Consider the following 23,418-nt stretch of genomic DNA (forward strand, 5'->3'; position numbering starts at 1 on the left):
TATCTTGGAGGTGGGTCTGCATTGGGTGGGGCTCGCGGCTAATATAAAAGGTCTTCGTTTGTAAGAGCTCATCACTGAACTTCTACTCCAGCATCGTCTTTAACTACAACCATGAGTCTCACCGCTAAGGACAAGAAAATGGTCAAGGCCTTCTGGGCTAAGGTGGCCGGCAAAGCTGAAGATATCGGCTGCGATGCACTGTCAAGGTAATGGCTGTCGTGCTGCTAATATTATAGCTGTTTTTGAAGTAAAAATGTAGACTGTTTGGTGTTAGTGTTCCATCTTTCTTGACATGTGTTTTTTCTTCCGGTGTAGGACGCTGGTTGTGTACCCCCAGACCAAGACCTACTTCTCCCACTGGAAGGACCTGAGCCCCGGCTCTGCCCCAGTCAGGAAGCACGGTGGGACCATCATGGGAGGCATCAGTTTAGCCGTGGCCAGCATCGACGACATCAGCGCAGGCCTCCTCGCCCTCAGCGAGCTGCATGCCTTCAAGCTGCGTGTCGATCCCGCCAACTTCAAGGTCAGGACAGTCACAGCATTATTCATAATAATTTGTTTACCGTTGACACCAAATGAAAATGTATAGTTGCATTTAGAATATATCGGGTACTCTTTACAGTAAAATGGACAACGTATATTATTAAATACAATATCATATTAAAACATGTAGCGTACTTATGTCCATTCCTTTCCTCCTGTAGATCCTGTCCCACAACATCTTGGTGGTGCTGGCTATCTTGTTCCCCAATGATTTCAACCCCGAAGCTCATGTGGCCATGGACAAGTTCCTGGCAGCGGTGGGCCGGGCTCTGTCTGAGAAGTACCGATAAGATGTGGACAGAAGGATCAGACCAGACGGATTGCAGCATTGATCAGCACTGTGCTCAGCTCTGTATTGTTCTAAAATATAATTAAATGTCAAAACCCACATAATTACGTTTTTTGGTCTTTACTTTGGTTTTTAATTCGTTGTTTTGTAGAGCACGGGACCTGATATGATTAAATACGTTGCTCTTTGCAAGTCTGAAAGACATCGAAAGTCAAAAAGGTATTCATAAAGAAAATGGAAACTATATGCAAAACATTTCCACAAAAGCGGTGCTTAGAGAAGTTACCTGTAAAAGTTTAGAAATAAATAAATGAAATCAGAGAAGGGGAACAAAGTTGAAATAGGAGCCTATAGATCAATCAAATGGTTTTCTTAGAACTTGCTGTCGATAAACAAGATTGAACAAACTATTTGACATAGGACCACATAAACAAAATGTAAAACACGATTTGATATAACAAAGTAATATATATTAGATAATTAGGCTAATTAAGGACTATGTATATATTATGAATGGATTGATAGTAGTTATAAAATACAATTTCCTAAACTCAAAGGTCGGGAGGTGCCTCTGATAAATGTATGTAGTATTTTATAGGGTTCTTTTGACTAACTGATTTATTGTTATTAATAAACAAAAATGTATCTCATGTTGATGTGGATAAAGCTAGAATCCTGAGTTGAAACAATGACAAAGTAGTCATGGTCTGTTTTGGTAAAAAGCTGAGGGATGGGCATAGAGAAATGTGACCACTCTCAAAATCGTAGACAGAGCAATGGATGCAAGGACTGACTATCCATGATATCACAATTATAGTTTTAACCATGTTTTAAGGCTATGTAGTGTCTGTTTACATGTAATTTGTTTGCAAACAGAGAAAAAGAGTAAAACAAGCTTATATGTTGGGTTCTTATTGGGTATGACGGTTGAACTGATCTCATGAGGCATTTATAAGTTATATTCTTTAAGAATCAATGGGTATATATTATTAATTCCCAAAATCGATATACAGTTGCAGTCGAAAGTTTACATACACCTTAGCCAAATACATTTAAATTCAGTTTTTCACAATTCCTGACATTTAATCCAAGTTAAAATTCCCTGTCTTTTTTAATGTCAGACTAATAGTAGAGAGAATTATTTATTTCAGCTTTTATTTATTTCATCACATTCCCAGTGGGTCAGAAGTTTACATTCAATTAGTATTTGGTAGCATTGCTTTTAAATTGTTTAACTTGGGTCAAACGTTTTGGGGAGCTTCACACAATAAATTGGGTGAATTTTGGCCCATTCCTCCTGACAGAGCTGGTGTAAATGATTCAGGTTCGTAGGCCTCCTTTCTCGCACACACTTTTTCAGTTCTACTCACAAATGTTCTATAAGATTGAGGTCAGGGCTTTGTAATGGCCACTCCAATACCTTGACTTTGTTGTCCTTAAGCCTTTTTGCCACAACTTTGGAAGTATGCTTGGGGTTATTGTCCATTTGGAAGAGCCATTTGCAACCAAGCTTTAACTTCCTGACTGATGTCTTGAGATGTTTCTTCAATATATCCACACAATTTTCCTCCCTCATAATGTCATCTATTTTATGAAGTACACCAGTCCCTCCTGCAGCAAAGCACCCCCACAACATGATGCTGCCACCCCCGTGCTTCACGGTTGGGGTGGTGCTCTTCCGCTTGCAAGTCTCCCCCTTTTTCCTCGAAACATAACGATGGTCATTATGTCCAAACAGTTCTATTTTTGTTACATCAGACCAGAGGACATTTCTCCAAAAGTACGATCGTTGTCCCCGTGTGCAGTTGCAAACTGTAGTCTTGGCTTTTTTTATGGCGGTTTTGGAGCAGTGGCTTCTTCCTTCCTGTGCAGCCTTTCAGGTTATGTTGATATAGGACTCGTTTTACTGTGGATATAGATACTTTTGCACCTATTTCCTGCAGCATCTTCACAAGGTCCTCAAGGTCCACAAGGTGCTTTTGTTCTGTGATTGATTTGCACTTTTCGCAGCAATGTTCGTTCATCTCTAGGAGACAGAACGCGTCTCCTTCCTGAGCGGTATGACGGCTGCGTGGTACCATGGGGTTTATACTTGCGTACTCTTGTTTGTACAGATGAATGTGGTACATTCAGGCAGTTGGAAATTCCTCCCAAGGATGAATCAGACTTGTGGAGGTCTACAATTGTTTTTCTGAGGTCTTGGCTGATTTCTTTCGATTCTCCCATGATGTGAATCAAAGAGGCACTGAGGTTGAAGGTAGGCCTTGAAATCAATCCACAGGTACACCTCCAATTGACTCAAATTATATCAATTAGCCTATCAGAAGCTTCTAAAGGCATGACATCATTTGCTGGAATTTTCCAAACTGTTTAAAGGCACAGTCAACGTAGTGTATGTAAACTTCTGACCCACTGGAATTGTGATACAGTGAATTATAAGTGAACTAATCTGTCTGTAAACAATTGTTGGAAAAAATACTTGTGTCCTGCACAAAGTAGATGTCCTAACCGACTTGCCAAGACTATAGTTTGTTCACGAGTTTTAATGACTCTATATAAACTTCCGATTTCAACTGTAGCAACTAGGGAGTCGAGGTTTAAGCTCTCAACAAATCAACAATTTCTTGCCAGATTAATACATGAACCTAACATTGAATACCAGATCTGTTATGAAAAGTTCACTTGAACTATTATGAGTTAGATGATTGTGTGTTTAATCAGGAATTAATCATTGCAGTCCTGGTATCATTTAAACGCATAGTATCAATTCTGCACCATTAAACACAATGATGTATTTATTAGTTGCATTGGTTAGTTCATGCACAGCTAATGTAACATGTCAGTGTGGTTAATTGGCAAATATTTTAGTTATTTGCTAAATATTTTTATATATTGCACATTATCAATATCTGATTAACCATATTGATGTTCATGCAAGAAAATAAGGCACAGATAAAAAAATATTTGCGGAAGATTTTATTTGCTTTAGTAGAAGGAACAACATGTGCCTCTAAACAAATGATCAGCGCTTGTTGGTACTCTGGTGGTCGTCGGTCTCTGAGTGGAGGGGCTCTAGTGGTACTGTCTGCCCAGGGAGCTCACCACGACGGCCAGGAACTTCTGGAAAGCGCGCTGGACATCAGCGGTGAAGTCAGCACCCATTCTCGCAGCAACGACAATAGTAAGGCAGTCAGCCAGCAGCTGCAAAAGAAAGGAGCAAATGGACAAGTAAGAAAACGCATTCTACCACACCATCTATGCCATCCCATAGATAGGCAAGTACCTTGTGTGAAGTAGAACATTTCAATTTACCCGGAAGTTGTCTGGATCCACGCGCAATTTCTCGGAGTGCAGCACGCTCAGCTCTGCGTAGGTGGCCTTGATGTCGTCCATGTTCTTGACAGCCCGGTCCAGTCCGTGCAGGACGGTCTTTCCGTGAGCGGCGACCATTGGGTTTCCCTGGATGGCAGCGGCGTTGTACAGGTTTCCAAAGTTACCGAAATACCTCTGGGTCCAGGGGTACACAACCAGACACCTGTAGAAATAATAAACCGTTAAGAATTACACAAACGTGATATCTGCATACACACATATCTTACGGAAATCAATTAATGTGTCATCTGGAGATGTCAATTACGCGTTAATTACACGCTTGTCTCAAATACGACTTCGCCTTGAAAATCATAATAACAAGCGCATAATAATATAATAACAGTATAATAACATGACTAATTCCAATAATTTGTAGACCACAGTTTTAAACGCACTACCTGGAAAGAGTCGCGGGCCCAACGTCATCGTAGTCCATCTTCTCGAAGACGCTCTGAATGGTGGCGCGCTCAAAGTCTGTCCACTGAACCATGTTGCCAGCTGTTGAAGTTTCTTTCACAGAGGCTAACGAATCATATACACTTTCTCTTCGTTTGAGCAGCGTTTTTAAAAGGATCAGGACGCTCCTCCCTAAAGACAGCGATGGGTGGGGTCATGGTAAGGGGCTGTATAAGCCAAAAGTCACAGATTTTACTGAGATAATAATGTGAAGTTTTACTGTTTACCATATACGTTTAAAAGCAATTTGAAAAGAATACATTGTCCTAAAATCCATGATGAAATCATTCATTTAAGTATTAGGTTGCATACCAATTATTACATTATTAGAAATATTAACAAAAATAAGCCCCAAATAGTGGGGAAATATACCATTCTCAACACATGCAAATACATGTGTAATATGCCTACTATCTGAAGATATAGACCTATTGCACATTAATCACACTTGGTGGGGATTCAATTACTTTGAAAAACATTTTTCAACTATCTCTGTGTATGCATATAGTCAGATATTAGTACGATATAACTACGATATTAATATATTACTAAGATATATGAAATAGCCTACTACGATATTACTTCATTTTTATCATTGTAATACATTTCTAAACAAATGAATTGATATTTCACCTCTATGTTCATTCTGCGCTAGTAAGGTCGAACCCATTTAATATGTATTTTTATAGTTGCACTATTCCAGTCTATTTGGGGGTAATGCATCTCTACTGTCAACTTTTCGATATTTCTGAATACAGGCTCCTATTTCTTACTTATGATACAGGCAATTTACCTATTGAAAATACAATTAGACTTCTCTTTATTGGTTAAATACCATAAAGCCAGAGTGATAAATAAATAAATAAACGAATATTGAATTATTTTGTACTGAAATAAAATATGGAAATTACCGACTCCCTTGTGAAAACTACCTGCATTAAAAAACCTCTCAACACATCTCCAATACTAAAAACTTCGTTTACTTCAATGACTGTCATAATCATGTATATATATGTTTTTATCCATCTCTACCCTGTGTGTTTTATGTTTGATATTGTGTGCTGCTCAGAAGGTGCTTACAATGTCTTTGTAAGTATTGTATGGAGGATTGTACCAACTTGTGTTTTTGTCCAGTAAAATAAGCAGAAATGTAATAACTTGAGAGGGATTGTGCCTATTGAACATTAACAAAAGGCATGTTGTATCTTGTTTATCTTGGAGGTGGGTCTGCATTGGGTGGGGCTCGCGGCTAATATAAAAGGTCTTCGTTTGTAAGAGCTCATCACTGAACTTCTACTCCAGCATCGTCTTTAACTACAACCATGAGTCTCACCGCTAAGGACAAGAAAATGGTCAAGGCCTTCTGGGCTAAGGTGGCCGGCAAAGCTGAAGATATCGGCTGCGATGCACTGTCAAGGTAATGGCTGTCGTGCTGCTAATATTATAGCTGTTTTTGAAGTAAAAATGTAGATTGTTTGGTGTTAGTGTTCCATCTTTCTTGACATGTGTTTTTTCTTCCGGTGTAGGACGCTGGTTGTGTACCCACAAACCAAGACCTACTTCTCCCACTGGAAGGACCTGAGCCCCGGCTCTGCCCCAGTCAGGAAGCACGGTGGGACCATCATGGGAGGCATCAGTTTAGCCGTGGCCAGCATCGACGACATCAGCGCAGGCCTCCTCGCCCTCAGCGAGCTGCATGCCTTCAAGCTGCGTGTCGATCCCGCCAACTTCAAGGTCAGGACAGTCATAGCATTATTCATAATAATTTGTTTACCGTTGACACCAAATGAAAATGTATAGTTGCATTTAGAATATATCGGGTACTCTTTACAGTAAAATGGACAACGTAGATGATTAAATAAAATATCCTATTAAAACATGTAGCGTACTAATGTCCATTCCTTTCCTCCTGTAGATCCTGTCCCACAACATCTTGGTGGTGCTGGCTATCTTGTTCCCCAATGATTTCAACCCCGAAGCTCATGTGGCCATGGACAAGTTCCTGGCAGCAGTGGGCCGGGCTCTGTCTGAAAAGTACCGATAAGATGTGGATAGAAGGATCAGACCAGACGGATTGCAGCATTGATCAGCACTGTGCTCCGCTCTGTATTGTTCTAAAATATAATTAAATGTCAAAACCCACATAATTACATTTTTTGGTCTTTACTTTGGTTTTTAATTCGTTGTTTTGTAGAGCACAGGACCTGATATGATTAAATACGTTGCTCTTTGCAAGTCTGAAAGACATCGAAAGTCAAAAAGGTATTCATAAAGAAAATGGAAACTATATGCAAAACATTTCCACAAAAGCGGTGCTTAGAGAAGTTACCTGTAAAAGTTTAGAAATAAATAAATGAAATCAGAGAAGGGGAACAAAGTTGAAATAGGAGCCTATAGATCAATCAAATGGTTTGCTTAGAACTTGCTGTCGATAAACAAGATTGAACAAACTATTTGACATAGGACCACATAAACAAAATGTAAAACACGATTTGATATAACAAAGTAATATATATTACATAATTAGGCTAATTAAGGACTATGTATATATTATGAATGGATTGATAGTAGTTATAAAATACAATTTCCTAAACTCAAAGGTCGGGAGGTGCCTCTGATAAATGTATGTTGTATTTTATATGGTTCTTTTGACTAACTGATTTATTGTTATTAATAAACAAAAATGTATCTCATGTTGATGTGGATAAAGCTAGAATCCTGAGTTGAAACAATGACAAAGTAGTCATGGTCTGTTTTGGTAAAAAGCTGAGGGATGAGCATAGAGAAATGTGACCACTCTCAAAATCGTAGACAGAGCTATGGATGCAAGGACTGACTATCCATGATCTCAAAATTATAGTTTTAACCATGTTTTGAGGCTATGTAGTGTCTGTTTACATGTAAATTGTTTGCAAACAGAGTAAAAGAGTAAAACAAGCTTATATGTTGGGTTCTTATTGGGTGTGACGGTTGAACTGATCTCATGAGGCATTTACAAGTTATATTCTTTAAGAATCAATGGATATATATTATTAATTCCCAAAATCGATATACAGTTGCAGTCGAAAGTTTACATACACCTTAGCCAAATACATTTAAACTCAGTTTTTCACAATTCCTGACATTTAATCCAAGTTAAAATTCCCTGTCTTTTTTAATGTCAGACTAATAGTAGAGAGGATTATTTATTTCAGCTTTTATTTATTTCATCACATTCCCAGTGGGTCAGAAGTTTACATTCAATTACTATTTGGTAGCATTCCTTTTAAATTGTTTAACTTGGGTCAAACGTTTTGGGGAGCTTCACACAATAAATTGGGTGAATTTTGGCCCATTCCTCCTGACAGAGCTGGTGTAAATGACTCAGGTTCGTAGGCCTCCTTTCTCGCACACACTTTTTCAGTTCTACTCACAAATGTTCTATAAGATTGAGGTCAGGGCTTTGTAATGGCCACTCCAATACCTTGACTTTGTTGTCCTTAAGCCTTTTTGCCACAACTTTGGAAGTATGCTTGGGGTCATTGTCCATTTGGAAGACCCATTTGCGACCAAGCTTTAACTTCCTGACTGATGTCTTGAGATGTTTCTTCAATATATCCACACAATTTTCCTCCCTCATAATGCCATCTATTTTATGAAGTACACCAGTCCCTCCTGCAGCAAAGCACCCCCACAACATGATGCTGCCACCCCCGTGCTTCACGGTTGGGGTGGTGCTCTTCCGCTTGCAAGTCTCCCCCTTTTTCCTCGAAACATAACGATGGTCATTATGTCCAAACAGTTCTATTTTTGTTACATCAGACCAGAGGACATTTCTCCAAAAAGTACGATCGTTGTCCCCGTGTGCAGTTGCAAACTGTAGTCTTGGCTTTTTTTATGGCGGTTTTGGAGCAGTGGCTTCTTCCTTCCTGTGCAGCCTTTCAGGTTATGTCGATATAGGACTCGTTTTACTGTGGATATAGATACTTTTGCACCTATTTCCTGCAGCATCTTCACAAGGTCCTCAAGGTCCACAAGGTGCTTTTGTTCTGTGATTGATTTGCACTTTTCGCAGCAATGTTCGTTCATCTCTAGGAGACAGAACGCGTCTCCTTCCTGAGCGGTATGACGGCTGCGTGGTACCATGGGGTTTATACTTGCGTACTCTTGTTTGTACAGATGAACGTGGTACATTCAGGCAGTTGGAAATTTCTCCCAAGGATGAATCAGACTTGTGGAGGTCTACAATTGTTTTTCTGAGGTCTTGGCTGATTTCTTTCGATTCTCCCATGATGTGAATCAAAGAGGCACTGAGGTTGAAGGTAGGCCTTGAAATCAATCCACAGGTACACCTCCAATTGACTCAAATTATATCAATTAGCCTATCAGAAGCTTCTAAAGGCATGACATCATTTGCTGGAATTTTCCAAACTGTTTAAAGGCACAGTCAACGTAGTGTATGTAAACTTCTGACCCACTGGAATTGTGATACAGTGAATTATAAGTGAACTAATCTGTCTGTAAACAATTGTTGGAAAAAATGACTTGTGTCATTCTCAAAGTAGATGTCCTAACTGACTTGCCAAGACTATAGTTTGTTCACGAGTTTTAATGACTCTATATAAACTTCCGATTTCAACTGTAGCAACTAGGGAGTCGAGGTTTAAGCTCTCAACAAATCAACAATTTCTTGCCAGATTAATACATGAACCTAACATTGAATACCAGATCTGTTATGAAAAGTTCACTTGAACTATTATGAGTTAGATGATTGTGTGTTTAATCAGGAATTAATCATTGCAGTCCTGGTATCATTTAAACGCATAGTATCAATTCTGCACCATTAAACACAATGATGTATTTATTAGTTGCATTGGTTAGTTCATGCACAGCTAATGTAACATGTCAGTGTGGTTAATTGGCAAATATTTTAGTTATTTGCTAAATAATTTTATATATTGCACATTATCAATATCTGATTAACCATATTGATGTTCATGCAAGAAAATAAGGCACAGATAAAAAAATATTTGCGGAAGATTTTATTTGCTTTAGTAGAAGGAACAACATGTGCCTCTAAACAAATGATCAGCGCTTGTTGGTACTCTGGTGGTCGTCGGTCTCTGAGTGGAGGGGCTCTAGTGGTACTGTCTGCCCAGGGAGCTCACCACGACGGCCAGGAACTTCTGGAAAGCGCGCTGGACATCAGCGGTGAAGTCAGCACCCATTCTCGCAGCAACGACAATAGTAAGGCAGTCAGCCAGCAGCTGCAAAAGAAAGGAGCAAATGGACAAGTAAGAAAACGCATTCTGCCCCACCATCTATGCCACCCCATAGATAGGCAAGTACCTTGTGTGAAGTAGAACATTTAAATTTACCCGGAAGTTGTCTGGATCCACGCGCAATTTCTCGGAGTGCAGCACGCTCAGCTCTGCGTAGGTGGCCTTGATGTCGTCCATGTTCTTGACAGCCCGGTCCAGTCCGCGCAGGACGGTCTTTCCGTGAGCGGCGACCATTGGGTTTCCCTGGATGGCAGCGGCGTTGTACAGGTTTCCAAAGTTACCGAAATACCTCTGGGTCCAGGGGTACACAACCAGACACCTGTAGAAATAATAAACCGTTAAGAATAACACAAACGTGATATCTGCATACACACATATCTTACGAAAATCAATTAATGTGTCATTTGGAGATGTCAATTACGCGTTAATTACACGCATGTCTCAAATACGACTTCGCCTTGAAAATCATAATAACAAGCCCATAATAATATAATAACAGTATAATAACATGACTAATTCCAATAATTTGTAGACCACAGTTTTAAACGCACTACCTGGAAAGAGCCGCGGGCCCAACGTCATCGTAGTCCATCTTCTCGAAGACGCTCTGAATGGTGACGCGCTCAAAGTCTGTCCACTGCACCATGTTGCTAGCTGTTGAAGTTTCTTTCACAGAGGCTAACGAATCATATACACTTTGTCTTCGTTTGAGCAGCGTTTTTAAAAGGATCAGGACGCTCCTCCCTAAAGACAGCGATGGGTGGGGTCATGGTAAGGGGCTGTATAAGCCAAAAGTCACAGATTTTACTGAGATAATAATGTGAAGTTTTACTGTTTACCATATATGTTTAAAAGCAATTTGAAAAGAATACATTGTCCTAAAATCCATGATGAAATTATTCATTTAAGTATTAGGTTGCATACCAATTATTACATTATTAGAAATATTAACAAAAATAAGCCCTAAATAGTGGGGAAATATACCATTCTCAACACATGCAAATACATGTGTAATATGCCTACTATCTGAAGAGATAGACCTATTGCACATTAATCACACTTGTTGGGGATTCAATTACTTTGAGAAACATTTTTCAACTATCTCTGTGTATGCATATAGTCAGATATTAGTACGATATAACTACGATATTAATATATTACTAAGATATATGAAATAGCCTACTACGATATTACATCATTTTTATCATTGTAATACATTTCTAAACAAATGAATTGATATTTCACCTCTATGTTCATTCTGCGCTAGTAAGGTCGGACCCATTTAATATGTATTTTTATAGTTGCACTATTCCAGTCTATTTGGGGGTAATGCATCTCTACTGTCAACTTTTCGATATTTCTGAATACAGGCTTCTATTTCTTACTTATGATACAGGCAATTTACCTATTGAAAATACAATTAGACTTCTCTTTATTGGTTAAATACCATAAAGCCAGAGTGATAAATAAATAAATAAACGAATATTGAATTATTTTGTACTGAAATAAAATATGGAAATTACCGACTCCCTTGTGAAAACTACCAGCATTAAAAAACCTCTCAACACATCTCCAATACTAAAAACTTCGTTTACTTCAATGACTGTCATAATCATGTATATACATGTTTTTATCCATCTCTACCCTGTGTGTTTTATGTTTGATATTGTGTGCTGCTCAGAAGGTGCTTACAATGTCTTTGTAAGTATTGTATGGAGGATTGTACCAACTTGTGTTTTTGTCCAGTAAAATAAGCAGAAATGTAATAACTTGAGAGGGATTGTGCCTATTGAACATTAACAAAAGGCATGTTGTATCTTGTTTATCTTGGAGGTGGGTCTGCATTGGGTGGGGCTCGCAGCTAATATAAAAAGTCTACGTTTGTAAGAGCTCATCACTGAACTTCTACTCCAGCATCGTCTTTAACTACAACCATGAGTCTCACCGCTAAGGACAAGAAAATGGTCAAGGCCTTCTGGGCTAAGGTGGCCGGCAAAGCTGAAGACATCGGCTGCGATGCTCTGTCTAGGTAATGGCTGTCGTGCTGCTAATATTACAGCTGTTGTTAAAGTAAAAATGTAGACTGTTTGGTGTTAGTGTTCCATCTTTCTTGACATGTGTTTTTTCTTCCGGTGCAGGACGCTGGTTGTGTACCCCCAGACCAAGACCTACTTCTCCCACTGGAAGGACCTGAGCCCCGGCTCTGCCCCAGTCAGGAAGCACGGTGGGACCATCATGGGAGGCATCAGTTTAGCCGTGGCCAGCATCGACGACATCAGCGCAGGTCTCCTCGCCCTCAGCGAGCTGCATGCATTCAAGCTGCGTATCGATCCCGCCAACTTCAAGGTCAGGACAGTCACAACATTATTCATAATAATTTGTTTACCGTTGACACCAAATGAAAATGTATAGTTGCATTTAGAATATATCGGGTACTCTTTACAGTAAAATGGACAACGTAGATGATTAAATAAAATATCCTGTTAAAACATGTAGCGTACTAATGTCCATTCCTTTCCTCCTGTAGATCCTGTCCCACAACATCTTGGTGGTGCTGGCTATCTTGTTCCCCAATGATTTCAACCCCGAAGCTCATGTGGCCATGGACAAGTTCCTGGCAGCGGTGGGCCGGGCTCTGTCTGAGAAGTACCGATAAGATGTGGATAGAAGGATCAGACCAGACGGATTGCAGCATTGATCAGCACTGTGCTCAGCTCTGTATTGTTGTAAAATATAATTAAATGTTAAAACGGACATAATTACGTTTTTTGGTCTTTACTTTGGTTTTTAATTCGTTGTTTTGTAGAGCACAGGACCTGATATGATTAAATAAGTTGCTCTTTGCAGGTCTGAAAGACATCGAAAGTCAAAATGGTATTCATAAAGAAAATGGAAACTATATGCAAAACATTAGCAGTAAAAGTTTAGAAGTAAATAAATGAAATCAGAGATGGGGAACAAAGGTGAAATAGTAGCCTATAGATTAAGCAAATGGTTTGCTTAGAACTTGCTATTGATTAACAAGATTGAACAAACTATTTGACATAGGACCACATAAATGGGAAAAACGATTTGATATAACAAAGTCATATATATTAGATAATTAGGCTAATTAAGGACTATGTATATATTATGAATGGATTGATAGTATTTCTAAAATACAATTTCCTAAACTCAAAGGACAGGAGGTGCCTCTGATAAATGTATGTTGTATTTTATAGGGTTCTTTTGACGAACTGATTTATTGTTATTAATAAACAAAAATGTATCTCATGTTGATCTGGATAAAGCTAGAATCCTTAGTTGAAACAATGACAAAGTAGTCATGGTCTGTTTTGGTAAAAAGCTGAGGGATGAGCATAGAGAAATGTGACCACTCTCAAAATCGTAGACAGAGCTATGGATGCAAGGACTGACTGTCCATGATCTCAAAATTATAGTTTTAACCATGTTTTGAGGCTATGCAGTGTCTGTTTACATTTAAATTGTTTGCAAACAGAGTAAAAGAGTAAAACAAGCTTATATGTTGGGTTCTTATTGGGTATGACGGTTGAACTGATCTCATGAGGAATTTATAAGTTATATTCTTTAAGAATCAATGGGTATATATTATTAATTCCCAAAATCGATATACAGTTGAAGTCGGATGTTTACATACACCTTAGCCAAATACATTTAATCTCAGTTTTTCACAATTAAATTAATTCTGACATTTAATCCAAGTTCAAATTCTCTGTCTTATGTCAGTTAGGATCACCACTTAATTTTAAGAATTTTGAATGTCAGAATAATACTAGAGAGAATGATGCATTTCAACTTTTATTTATTTCATCACAGTCCTAGTGGGTCAGAAGTTTACAGACTGTACACTCAATTCCTAAGCAGCCTTTCAGGTTATGCCGATACAGGACTCGTTTTACTGTGGATATAGATACTTTTGTACCTGTTTCCTACATCCAGCATCTTCACAAGGTCCTTTGCTGTTCTTCTGGGATTGATTTGCACTTTTCGCACCAATGTACGTTCATCTCTAGGAGACAGAACACGTTTCCTTCCTGAGCGGTATGTCGCGCCCTGACCTTAGATATCTCTGTTTTCTATAGATTTTGGTTAGGTCAGGGTGTGACTAGGTTGGGTACTCTAGTGTTGAATGTCTAGGGTTTTGTATGTCTAGGGATGTTGTAGGTCTAGGGGTTTTGTATTTCTATGTTGGCCTGATATGGTTCCCAATCAGAGACAGTTGTTTATCGTTGTCTCTGGTTGGGGATCATATTTAAGCAGCCCTGTCTCCCACTCTCTGTTGTGGGATGTTGTCTATGTGTAGTTGCCTGTCTCCACTATATTGTATAGCTTCACGTTTCATTTGTTATTTTGTTAGTTTGTTTGGTGTTCATTCTTTAAAATAAGAGAAGGTACGCATACCACGCTGTACCTTGTTCCGATCCTTATAACGAACGTGACAGAAGATCCCACCATTTAAGGACCAAGCAGCGTGGTCAAGAGGAATGGACCTGGGAGGAGATCCTGGATGGAGCAGGACCCTGGACGCAGGCTGGGGAGTATCGCCGTCCTCAGGAGGAGATAGAGGCAGCGAAAGCGGAACGGCGATATTACGAGGAGTTGTACCAACGAGACAAGCACGAGAGGCAGCTCCAAAAAAGTTTTGGGGGGGTTGCACACGGAGTGGTCGGCGGAGCCGAGGGCTGAACCAGAGCTCGATGCAATTGAGGAGCTTGACGAAAGATTCCGGAGAGAAGTGCTAGCATTGAGAGCGTTGCAGAGGGGGCATGCTGAGGAACGTGTGACTGGTCAGGCACCGTGTTATGCAGTGATGCGTACGGTGTCTCCAGTTCGCATTCATAGCCCGGTGTGCTGTATTCCAGCTCCCCGCTTTGACCAGGCTAGAATGGGAATCCAGCCAGGACGGATGGTGCCGGCTCAGCGCTCCTGGTCTCCAGTATACCTCCTTGGACCAGGATATCCTGTGCAGGTTCTGTGCACTGTGTCTCCGGTATGTCTGCACAGACCAGTGCGTCCTGTGCCAGCGTCCCGCATTTGCAGGGCGAAAATAAACATCCAGCCAGGACGGGCTGTGCCAGCTCTACGCTCCACACCTCCAGTGCGCCCCCACAGTCCAGTAAGTCCTGTGCCTCCTCTCCGTACTCGCCCTGAGGTGCGTGTCATCGGCCCGGTGCCACCTATACCGGTCCCACGCATCAGGTCTCCAGTGTGCATCCACAGTCCAGTACGTCCTGTTCCTGCTCCTCGCATTCACCTTGAGGTATGTGTCCCCAGCCCGGTACCACCAGTGCCGGCACCACGCATCAGATCTCCAGTGCGCCTCCACAGTCCAGTAAGTCCTGTGCCTCCTCTCCGTACTCGCCCTGAGGTGCGTGTCATCAGCCCGGTGCCACCTAGCCCGGTCCCACGCATCAGGTCTCCAGTGCGCCTCCACAGTCCAGAGCTTCCGGCGACAGTTCCCAGTCCAGAGCTTCCGGCGACGGGCCACGGTCCGGAGCTTCCAACGATGGGCCAAAGTGCGGAACCTCTAACGACAGGCCACAGTCAGGGGCCTCCAACGACGGTCAACAGTCCAGGGCCTACAGCGACGGTCCCCTGTCCGTTGTTTCCAGCGACGGTCCCCAGTCCGGGGCCTCCAGCGACGATCCCCAGTCTGGGGCCTCTGGCGATGATCCGCAGTCCAGAGTCTCCGGAGATGATCCACGGTCCAGTTCCACAAAAGAGGAAGTATCAGCGTGAGGAGGGGGGGCTGCATCCAAAACTAGAGCCACCACCGAAGGTAGATGCCCACCTGGACCCTCCTCTACAGGTTCAGGTTTGTGGCCGGGAGTCCGCACCTTTTGGGGGGTACTGTCACGCCCTGACCTTAGATATCTCTGTTTTCTATATATTTTGGTTAGGTCAGGGTGTGACTAGGGTGGGTACTCTAGTGTTGTATGTCTAGTGTTTTGTATGTCTAGGGTTTTGTATGTCTAGGGTTGTTGTAGGTATAGGGGTTTTGTATTTCTATATTGGCCTGGTATGGTTCCCAATCAGAGACAGCTGTTTATCGTTGTCTCTGGTTGGGGATCATATTTAGGCAGCCCTGTTTTCCACTTTCTGTTGTGGGATCTTGTCTATGTGTAGTTGCCTGTCTGCACTATATTTTATAGCTTCACGTTTCATTTGTTATTTTGATAGTTTGTTTGGTGTTCATTCTTTTAAAGAAGAGAATGTATACATACCACGGTGCGCCTTGGTTCGATCCTTATAACGAACGTGACACAGTATGACGGCTGCATGGTTCCATGGTGTTTATACTCGTGTACTATTGTTTTTACAGATGAACGTGGTACATTCAGGCATTTGGAAATTCCTCCCAAGGATGAACCAGACTTGTGGAGGTCTACAATTTTTCTTCTGAGGTCTTGGCTGATTTCTTTCGATTTTCCCATGATATCAAGCAAAGAGGCAATGAGTTTGAAGGTAGGCCTTGAAATATATCCACAGGTACACCTCCAATTGACTCAAATTATGTCAATTAGCCTATCAGAAGCTTCTAAAGCCATGACATACTTTTCTGGAATTGTCCAAGCTGTTTAAAGGCACAGTCAACATAGTGTATGTAAACTTCTGACCCACTGGAATTGTGATACAGTGAATTATAAGTGAAATAATCTGTCTGTAAATAATTGTTGGAAAAGTGACTTGTGTCATTCTCAAAGTAGATGTCCTAACCAACTTGCCAAAACTATAGTTTGTTAACAAGATATTTGTGGAGTGGTTGAAAAACGCCAACATAAGTGTATGTAATCTTCCGACTTCAACTGAAGCAACTTGGGAATCTAGGTTTAAACTCTCGATTACTCAACAATTTCTTGCCACACTAATACATGAACCTAACATTAAATACCAGATCTGTTATGAAAAGTTCACTTGAACTATTATGAGTTAGATGATTGTGTGTTTAATCAGGAATTAATCATTGCAGTCCTGGTATCATTTAAACGCATTGTATCAATTCTGCACCATTAAACACAATGATGTATTTATTAGTTGCATTGGTTAGTTCATGCACAGCTAATGTAACATGTCAGTGTGGTTAATTGGCAAATATTTTAGTAATTTGCTAAATATTTATATATCGCACATTATCAATATCTGATTAACAAGGTTGAAATATTTACACACTTAGTTCATAATGTGCCACCATATTGATGTTCATGCAAGAAAAAAAAGGCACAGATGAAAATATTATTTTGCTGATTTTATTTGCTTTAGTAGAAGGAACATGTGCCTCTAAACAAATGATCAGCGCTTGTTGGTACTCTGGTGGTCGTCGGTCTCTGAGTGGAGGGGCTCTAGTGGTACTGTCTGCCTAGGGAGCTCACCACGACGGCCAGGAACTTCTGGAAAGCGCGCTGGACATCAGCGGTGAAGTCAGCACCCATTCTCGCAGCAACGACAATAGTCAAGCAGTCAGCCAGCAGCTGCAAAAGAAAGGAGCAAATGGACAAGTAAGAAAACGCATTCTGCCACACTATTTTAAAAGATAGGAAAATATAATATGACCGTGTGAAGTATAAAAGTATAACTAATTTACCCGGAAGTTGTCGGGATCCACGCGCAATTTCTCGGAGTGCAGCACGCTAAGCTCTGCGTAGGTGGCCTTGATGTCGTCCATGTTCTTGACAGCCCGGTCCAGTCCGCGCAGGACGGTCTTTCCGTGAGCGGCGACCATTGGGTTTCCTTGGATGGCAGCGGCGTTGTACAGGTTTCCGAAGTTACCGAAATACCTCTGGGTCCAGGGGTACACAACCAGACACCTGTAGAATTAATTAACAGTCAAGAATTACACAAATGTGATATGCATACACGCAATGCACATAAATAAATTGTTCTGTCGTTTTACGCGGATATGTCAAATAATAACCAGTCTTGAAAAGCGTTAACAACATGACTAATTCCAATAATTTGTCGGCAACAGTGTTGAAGGCACCATAACGCTGATATCAAATAGGGTATTAAAGGTAGCCTACCTGGAAAGAGCCGCGGGGCCCACGTCATCGTAGTCCATCTTTGAGAAGATGCTTTGGATTGTGGCGCGCTCAAAGTCTGTCCACTCAACCATGTTGCTGGCTATGAGGTTGCTTTGACAGGGTTCTTAATGGAGGTTAAGGAACCCTATGCACTTATACTTTGTTTGAGCAGCGTTTTTTTTCAGTACACTCCTCCCTAAACACAGCGATGGGTGTGGTCATGTTAGTAGGCTGTAAAGCCAAGCGTCACAAATTTTACTGAGATAATGTAATGTGAATGGAAAGGTTTACTTTTTACCAAATTATTGGCACCCATTTTTCTTACTTACTCTGCATTGTTGAGAAAGGACTTGTAAGTAAGCATTTCTCGGTAAAGTCAACACCTTTTTGTATTCTGCTCATGTGACAAATACAATTTGATTTTATTAAGATGTGCACAAAACACTGTATAAAATAAATAATACAAATTCTGCGCTATATTGTATGCTAAAAAAAATGGGACAATTATATTATTTTATAGGCCTACTCATATTGAAAATGCATCAGGCACTCGCACATCTGAGCTATCTCTTGTTCACGAAGGCCTCGAGGCCTAAGTACAGCTAAATAAAGAGCAGTGATACTAGTAAGAGCAGTGTGCGGGTTTCTTATTTTTATCCTCATCTTATAGGCCTACTAACATAATTGCTCAGAGAAAGAGTTTACAAGTAAGACAACATCTAAACATCTAGTGATCAAAAATTATTGGCCCCCTTGTTTTCAATACCCCAGCACCCTCCCCTTCTGAGGATAGCGACAATTAGCCTTTTTCTCAAATATTTAATGAGATTGGAAAACACACTGGGAGGGATCTTAGACCATTCCTATATATAGAATATTTCCACATCATTGATCTCTTTCATCTGCTCTTATGGACTGGACTGCCCTCTTTAATTCAAACCAGAGGTTTTCAATGGGGTTCAATGGGGTTCGAGACTGATATTGATTTGTTGATTTTGTGGTCAATTGACCATTTCTTTGAGGATTTTGATATGTGCTTGGGGTCATTGTCTTGCTGTAAGATCCACTTGCGGCCAAATATCAGCCTCTTGGCAGAGGCAACCAGGTTTTTGGCTAAAACGTCTTGGTACTTGGTAAAGTTCATGGTGCCGATGACCTTAACAAGGGCCCCAAGTACCTAACTCACTTGAATATGATTTAACTCAAAACAACATATAGTTGTAGACCACAACCTGGCAAGGAGTTAGACATGTTATCTTCCTTTATTGATTGTGCCTTTTGGGCCTGTAGGGTATAGGCCTATGGATATTTAATAATTATCTCATTTCAATAAAGTACGATTACAGGCTAGGTAAATTTGTGGGCAAGTGCAAACTGACAATAGCAATCCTCAATAGCCAATACGACACGTTTCATATTTGTCATAGGCCTAATAAGTTCCATATTAGTAGAGTTGTAATATGGTCAGAAATGTGTACAATACAGCCACACATCAAGGAGAAATGAGGTCTTCCCGTTACAAATGTAATAGCGCCCTCTGCTGTTACTATGTGGCACGTTGTGGCGCTTTCATTTTATTGGAAGCAGTTCCTAGATAATTTTCTCCCTCAATCAAATCTCCAGCAGAGGACACTCTCAACCTTTCATGTAAGAGATACCTAAGCATACATTGGAGTTATCAAAGAGGCACACTCATAGATATAGATAGAGGACTCATCTTTACATCTGTGCCATTCTAGCGTCTGTGACAGCAGCGCCATTGAGACTACAGCCCATAGGAATCCCCACCCAGTTGACTACTTTGACTAGGCCTACTTTAAAATGGCAGAAGCGTGGTGGAAGCCCTCAATGGTGCTTTTGGCCACTAGAGGCCTCTATCATTCTCTATGGGCACAACAGAAAACTCAGAGAACGTACAGTATGAGAGCTCACGTTCATGTCGTGGAGCTTCCGTAGGCCGGATATGGAACAGAGGATCAAACCAAACCAGTATGATCCATGAAGGTATTGCGGGGTCCAGACATATCTCCAAATGAGTATTTCTAACAATAGATTAGACTAATTTTGGCCAAGGGATCCATGGAATAAGTTTAGAGTGTGCAATACAATACAATACAATGTAATATTATTAATCTACAATGTATGTTCTTAAAGGGAAACTACATAATTATGAGTGATGAGAGGGTTTGTCAGACATAATTATCCGCTATCGCTGTATTTATTTCATTTTTGCACCTGGGAGAGTTCAACCAATAATGTCATTGGTTGATAGAGCCTGCTGTCGGATCTAAAAATGAATGGAGTCATGTTTTGTAGCAATTATTGTGGCCTTTGTGTTTAGCCGATTGCAGATCACACTCTAGCAGGTTTGGTTGTCCTTGTTCAATAGAGCCGTCAGACTTGTCTCAAAGATGTTCATATGGACAAGTTGCAATCAAGTGAAGGATCAATTCACCACACAGGCAACCAGCAGCATGGTTTCCTAGGCTATTGAACAAAAACGACACCTCAACATTTAAAAAAGAAGGACATGAAAAGTGTTTTGTAAATACAATAAATTAACTAACTTCAAATTATCATATTGAAATCTATGGGATGTCATTTTACATTAGGTTATTGTTATTAGTTATGTGGACTTGGAATGAATTCCTCTAACATTGATCAAATGTTTGGACACACCTACTCATTCATGGATTTTTGTTATTTTTACTATTTTCTACATGGTAGGATAATAGTGAAGACAAATGTATTTTATATTTGAGATTCTTCAAATAGCCACTCTTTGCTATCTAAAACCTCCCTGAATGACGGGTCACTACTTCATAGGGTTCTGAGGTAAATAGCGTTAAAGTTATAAAAACTAAGAAAGGATATTCAGTGTCTCATTACAACATATTTAGTAATGGTATGTAATTGTCAATCAAAGTGACTGCAAATCAAATCAAATTTTATTCGTCACATGCACCAAATACAACAGGTGTAGGTAGACCTTACAGTGAAATGCTTACTTACCAACAATACAGTTTTAAGAACATACCTAAAATAAAGTAAATAAATGTTACAAATAATTAAAGAGCAGCAGTAAAATAACAATAGCGAGGCTATATACAGGGGGTACCGGTACAGAGTCAATATGCAGGGGCACCGGTTAGTTGAGGTAATTGAGGTAATATGTACATGTAGGTAGAGATAATAACAGAGTAGCAGCAGCGCAAAAGAGGGGGGAAGGGCAATGCAAATACTCTGAGCAGCAATTTAACTTTTCTAGCACAGCGGAACCCCTCAACAACATTCCACTGAACAGGTAGCGTGCAAAATTCTAAAATATTTTTTTGAAATATGTAACTTTCACACATTAATAAGTCCAATACAGCAAATGAAAGATAAACAGCTTGTTAATCTACCCATTTTGCTAATCTACCCATATTATTTTTTTAGGTCATAGCCAAGTCTAAAAAAACACACAGTCATTTTTCCAGCCAAAGATAGGAGTCACAAAAAGCAGAAATATCAATAAAATTAATCATTAACCTTTGATGATCTTCATCAGATGACACTGATAGGACATCATGTTACACAATACATGTATGTTTCCCAAAATATCCAGTGATTTTGCAGAAATACTCATAATAAACATTGATAAGAGATACAACTGTTATTCACAGAATTAAAGAATTAAAGACTTCTCCTTAATGCAACCACTGTGTCAGATTTATTTTTTTTTAACGGAAAAAGCATAATCTGAGAACGGCGCTCAGAACCCAAAACAGACAGAGGAATATCCGCCATTTTGGAATCAACAAAGTTAGAAACAACACCATAAATATTCGCTTACCTTTGATGATCTTCATCAGAAGGCACAGGAATCCAAGTTCGACAATAAATGACTAATTTGTTCCATAAAGTTCCATAATTTATGTCCAAATAGCCACTTGTTAGCTTGTTCAGCCAAATAGGCACAGGCCTGCGCCTCAGGCATGAGGAGCAGGCACTTCATCCAGACAAAAACTCGAAAAGTTCCGTTACAGTCCTTTAGAAACATGTCAAATGATGTATGGAATCAATCTTTAGGATGTTTTTAACATAAAACATCAATAATTTTCCAACCAGAGAATTCCTTTGTCTTCAGAAAAGCACTGGAACGAGAAGTAACTCTGTCGGGAGCGCGCGTCATGAGACCAAGGCTCTCTGCCAGACAACTGACTCAAAGATGTCCCACTTCTTGGTTGGATTTTTCTCAGGTTGTCGCCTGCCATATGAGTTCTGTTATACTCACAGACATCTTTCAAACAGTTTTAGAAACTCCAGAGGGTTTTCTATCCAATACTAATAATAATATGCATATATTAGCATCTGGGACAGAGTAGGAGGCAGTTCACTCTGGGCACGCTATTTTATCCCAAAGTGAAAATGTTGCCCCCTATCCCAAAAAGGTTAATTAGACGTTCAGGAGTCTTATGGCTTGGGGTGAAAGCTGTTTAGAAGCCTCTTGGACCTAGACTTGGCACTCTGGTACCGCTTGCCGTGCGGTAGCAGAGAGAACAGTCTATGACTAGGGGGTTTGGAGTCTTTGACAATTTTTAGGGCCTTCCTCTGACACTGCCTGGTATAGAGGTACTGGATGGCAGGAAGCTTGGCCCTGGTGATGTACTGGGCCATATGCACTACCCTCTGTAGTGCCTTGCGGTCGGAGGCCAAGCAGTTGCCGTACCAGGCAGTGATGCAACCCGTCAGGATGCTCTCGAAGGTTCAGATGTAGAACCTTTTGAGGATCTGAGGACACATGCCAAATCTTTTCAGTCTTCTGAGGCGGAATAGGTTTTGTCATGCCCTCTTCACAACTGTCTTGGTGTGCATGGACCACGTTCGTTTGCTGGTGATGTGGACACCAAGGAACTTGAAGCTGTGGATCCATCATCTGTGGATTCTTTGGTGCTGTATGCAAATTGGAGTGGGTCTAGGGTTTCTGGGATAATGCTGTTGATGTGAGCCATGACCAGCCTTTCAAAGCACTTCATGGCTACAGACATGAGGGCTATGGGTCGGTTGTTATTTAGGCAGGTTACCTTCGTGTTCTTGGTCACAGGCACTATGGTGGTCTGCTTGAAGCATGTTGGTATTACAGACTCAGACATGGAGAGGTTGAAAATGTCAGTGAAGACACCTGCCAGTTGGTCAGCGCATGCTCGGAGTACACGTCCTATTAATCCGTTTGGCCCTGCGGCCTTGTGAATGTTGACCTGTTTAAAGGTCTTACTAACATTGGCTGTGGAGAGCGTGATCACACAGTCACCCAGAACAGCTGATGCTCTCATGCATGCATAAGTGTTACTTGCCTCGAAGAGAGCATAGAAGTTATTTAGCTCATATGGTAGGCGCGTGTCACTGGGCAGCTCTCGGCTGTGGTTCCCTTTGTTGTCTGTAATAGTTTGCAAGCCCTGCCACATCTGACGAGCAT

The 23,418-nt window shown here is 40.6% G+C and overlaps 6 protein-coding genes across 6 annotated transcripts; 3 read left to right on the plus strand and 3 right to left on the minus strand.

Annotated features, from left to right (window-relative positions):
* Positions 1 to 111: 111 nt before the first annotated feature.
* On the plus strand, positions 112 to 833 carry LOC135554982 (hemoglobin embryonic subunit alpha-like). The gene is made up of 3 exons (XM_064987360.1): positions 112 to 206; positions 316 to 523; positions 705 to 833. The coding sequence occupies exons 1-3, from the start codon at positions 112 to 114 to the stop codon at positions 831 to 833; spliced, it is 432 nt and encodes a 143-aa protein (XP_064843432.1).
* A 3,071-nt stretch (positions 834 to 3,904) lies between these two features.
* On the minus strand, positions 3,905 to 4,694 carry LOC135554983 (hemoglobin subunit beta-like). The gene is made up of 3 exons (XM_064987361.1): positions 4,603 to 4,694; positions 4,145 to 4,367; positions 3,905 to 4,033 (listed from the first exon to the last, which is right to left on the minus strand). The coding sequence occupies exons 1-3, from the start codon at positions 4,692 to 4,694 to the stop codon at positions 3,905 to 3,907; spliced, it is 444 nt and encodes a 147-aa protein (XP_064843433.1).
* A 1,288-nt stretch (positions 4,695 to 5,982) lies between these two features.
* On the plus strand, positions 5,983 to 6,704 carry LOC135554984 (hemoglobin embryonic subunit alpha-like). Its single transcript, XM_064987362.1, has 3 exons — positions 5,983 to 6,077; positions 6,187 to 6,394; positions 6,576 to 6,704. Exons 1-3 carry the CDS (start codon positions 5,983 to 5,985, stop codon positions 6,702 to 6,704), a joined length of 432 nt encoding a protein of 143 aa, XP_064843434.1.
* A 3,073-nt stretch (positions 6,705 to 9,777) lies between these two features.
* On the minus strand, positions 9,778 to 10,567 carry LOC135554985 (hemoglobin subunit beta-like). The gene is made up of 3 exons (XM_064987363.1): positions 10,476 to 10,567; positions 10,018 to 10,240; positions 9,778 to 9,906 (listed from the first exon to the last, which is right to left on the minus strand). The coding sequence occupies exons 1-3, from the start codon at positions 10,565 to 10,567 to the stop codon at positions 9,778 to 9,780; spliced, it is 444 nt and encodes a 147-aa protein (XP_064843435.1).
* Positions 10,568 to 11,855: 1,288 nt separating this feature from the next.
* On the plus strand, positions 11,856 to 12,577 carry LOC135554987 (hemoglobin embryonic subunit alpha-like). Its single transcript, XM_064987364.1, has 3 exons — positions 11,856 to 11,950; positions 12,060 to 12,267; positions 12,449 to 12,577. Exons 1-3 carry the CDS (start codon positions 11,856 to 11,858, stop codon positions 12,575 to 12,577), a joined length of 432 nt encoding a protein of 143 aa, XP_064843436.1.
* A 4,650-nt stretch (positions 12,578 to 17,227) lies between these two features.
* LOC135555623 (hemoglobin subunit beta-like) lies at positions 17,228 to 18,073 on the minus strand. The gene is made up of 3 exons (XM_064988228.1): positions 17,961 to 18,073; positions 17,525 to 17,747; positions 17,228 to 17,411 (listed from the first exon to the last, which is right to left on the minus strand). The coding sequence occupies exons 1-3, from the start codon at positions 18,050 to 18,052 to the stop codon at positions 17,283 to 17,285; spliced, it is 444 nt and encodes a 147-aa protein (XP_064844300.1). The 5' UTR covers positions 18,053 to 18,073; the 3' UTR covers positions 17,228 to 17,282.
* Positions 18,074 to 23,418: the final 5,345 nt, after the last annotated feature.

This window comes from Oncorhynchus masou, chromosome 15 (assembly GCF_036934945.1).
Source record: "Oncorhynchus masou masou isolate Uvic2021 chromosome 15, UVic_Omas_1.1, whole genome shotgun sequence".
NCBI classification, from domain to species: domain Eukaryota; kingdom Metazoa; phylum Chordata; class Actinopteri; order Salmoniformes; family Salmonidae; genus Oncorhynchus; species Oncorhynchus masou.

Excerpts from the sequence above, each read along its gene's own strand:
- LOC135554982 (XM_064987360.1), top strand. The coding sequence starts at position 112 with ATGAGTCTCACCGCTAAGGACAAGAAAATGGTCAAGGCCTTCTGGGCT. Across the intron at positions 207-315 it reads GGCTGCGATGCACTGTCAAG|GACGCTGGTTGTGTACCCCC; the intron begins GTAATGGCTGTC and ends CTTCCGGTGTAG. Across the intron at positions 524-704 it reads TCGATCCCGCCAACTTCAAG|ATCCTGTCCCACAACATCTT; the intron begins GTCAGGACAGTC and ends TTCCTCCTGTAG.
- LOC135554983 (XM_064987361.1), bottom strand. The coding sequence starts at position 4,694 with ATGGTTCAGTGGACAGACTTTGAGCGCGCCACCATTCAGAGCGTCTTC. Across the intron at positions 4,368-4,602 it reads GGGCCCGCGACTCTTTCCAG|GTGTCTGGTTGTGTACCCCT; the intron begins GTAGTGCGTTTA and ends TTATTTCTACAG. Across the intron at positions 4,034-4,144 it reads TGGATCCAGACAACTTCCGG|CTGCTGGCTGACTGCCTTAC; the intron begins GTAAATTGAAAT and ends TTTCTTTTGCAG.
- LOC135554984 (XM_064987362.1), top strand. The coding sequence starts at position 5,983 with ATGAGTCTCACCGCTAAGGACAAGAAAATGGTCAAGGCCTTCTGGGCT. Across the intron at positions 6,078-6,186 it reads GGCTGCGATGCACTGTCAAG|GACGCTGGTTGTGTACCCAC; the intron begins GTAATGGCTGTC and ends CTTCCGGTGTAG. Across the intron at positions 6,395-6,575 it reads TCGATCCCGCCAACTTCAAG|ATCCTGTCCCACAACATCTT; the intron begins GTCAGGACAGTC and ends TTCCTCCTGTAG.
- LOC135554985 (XM_064987363.1), bottom strand. The coding sequence starts at position 10,567 with ATGGTGCAGTGGACAGACTTTGAGCGCGTCACCATTCAGAGCGTCTTC. Across the intron at positions 10,241-10,475 it reads GGGCCCGCGGCTCTTTCCAG|GTGTCTGGTTGTGTACCCCT; the intron begins GTAGTGCGTTTA and ends TTATTTCTACAG. Across the intron at positions 9,907-10,017 it reads TGGATCCAGACAACTTCCGG|CTGCTGGCTGACTGCCTTAC; the intron begins GTAAATTTAAAT and ends TTTCTTTTGCAG.
- LOC135554987 (XM_064987364.1), top strand. The coding sequence starts at position 11,856 with ATGAGTCTCACCGCTAAGGACAAGAAAATGGTCAAGGCCTTCTGGGCT. Across the intron at positions 11,951-12,059 it reads GGCTGCGATGCTCTGTCTAG|GACGCTGGTTGTGTACCCCC; the intron begins GTAATGGCTGTC and ends CTTCCGGTGCAG. Across the intron at positions 12,268-12,448 it reads TCGATCCCGCCAACTTCAAG|ATCCTGTCCCACAACATCTT; the intron begins GTCAGGACAGTC and ends TTCCTCCTGTAG.
- LOC135555623 (XM_064988228.1), bottom strand. The coding sequence starts at position 18,052 with ATGGTTGAGTGGACAGACTTTGAGCGCGCCACAATCCAAAGCATCTTC. Across the intron at positions 17,748-17,960 it reads GGCCCCGCGGCTCTTTCCAG|GTGTCTGGTTGTGTACCCCT; the intron begins GTAGGCTACCTT and ends TTAATTCTACAG. Across the intron at positions 17,412-17,524 it reads TGGATCCCGACAACTTCCGG|CTGCTGGCTGACTGCTTGAC; the intron begins GTAAATTAGTTA and ends TTTCTTTTGCAG.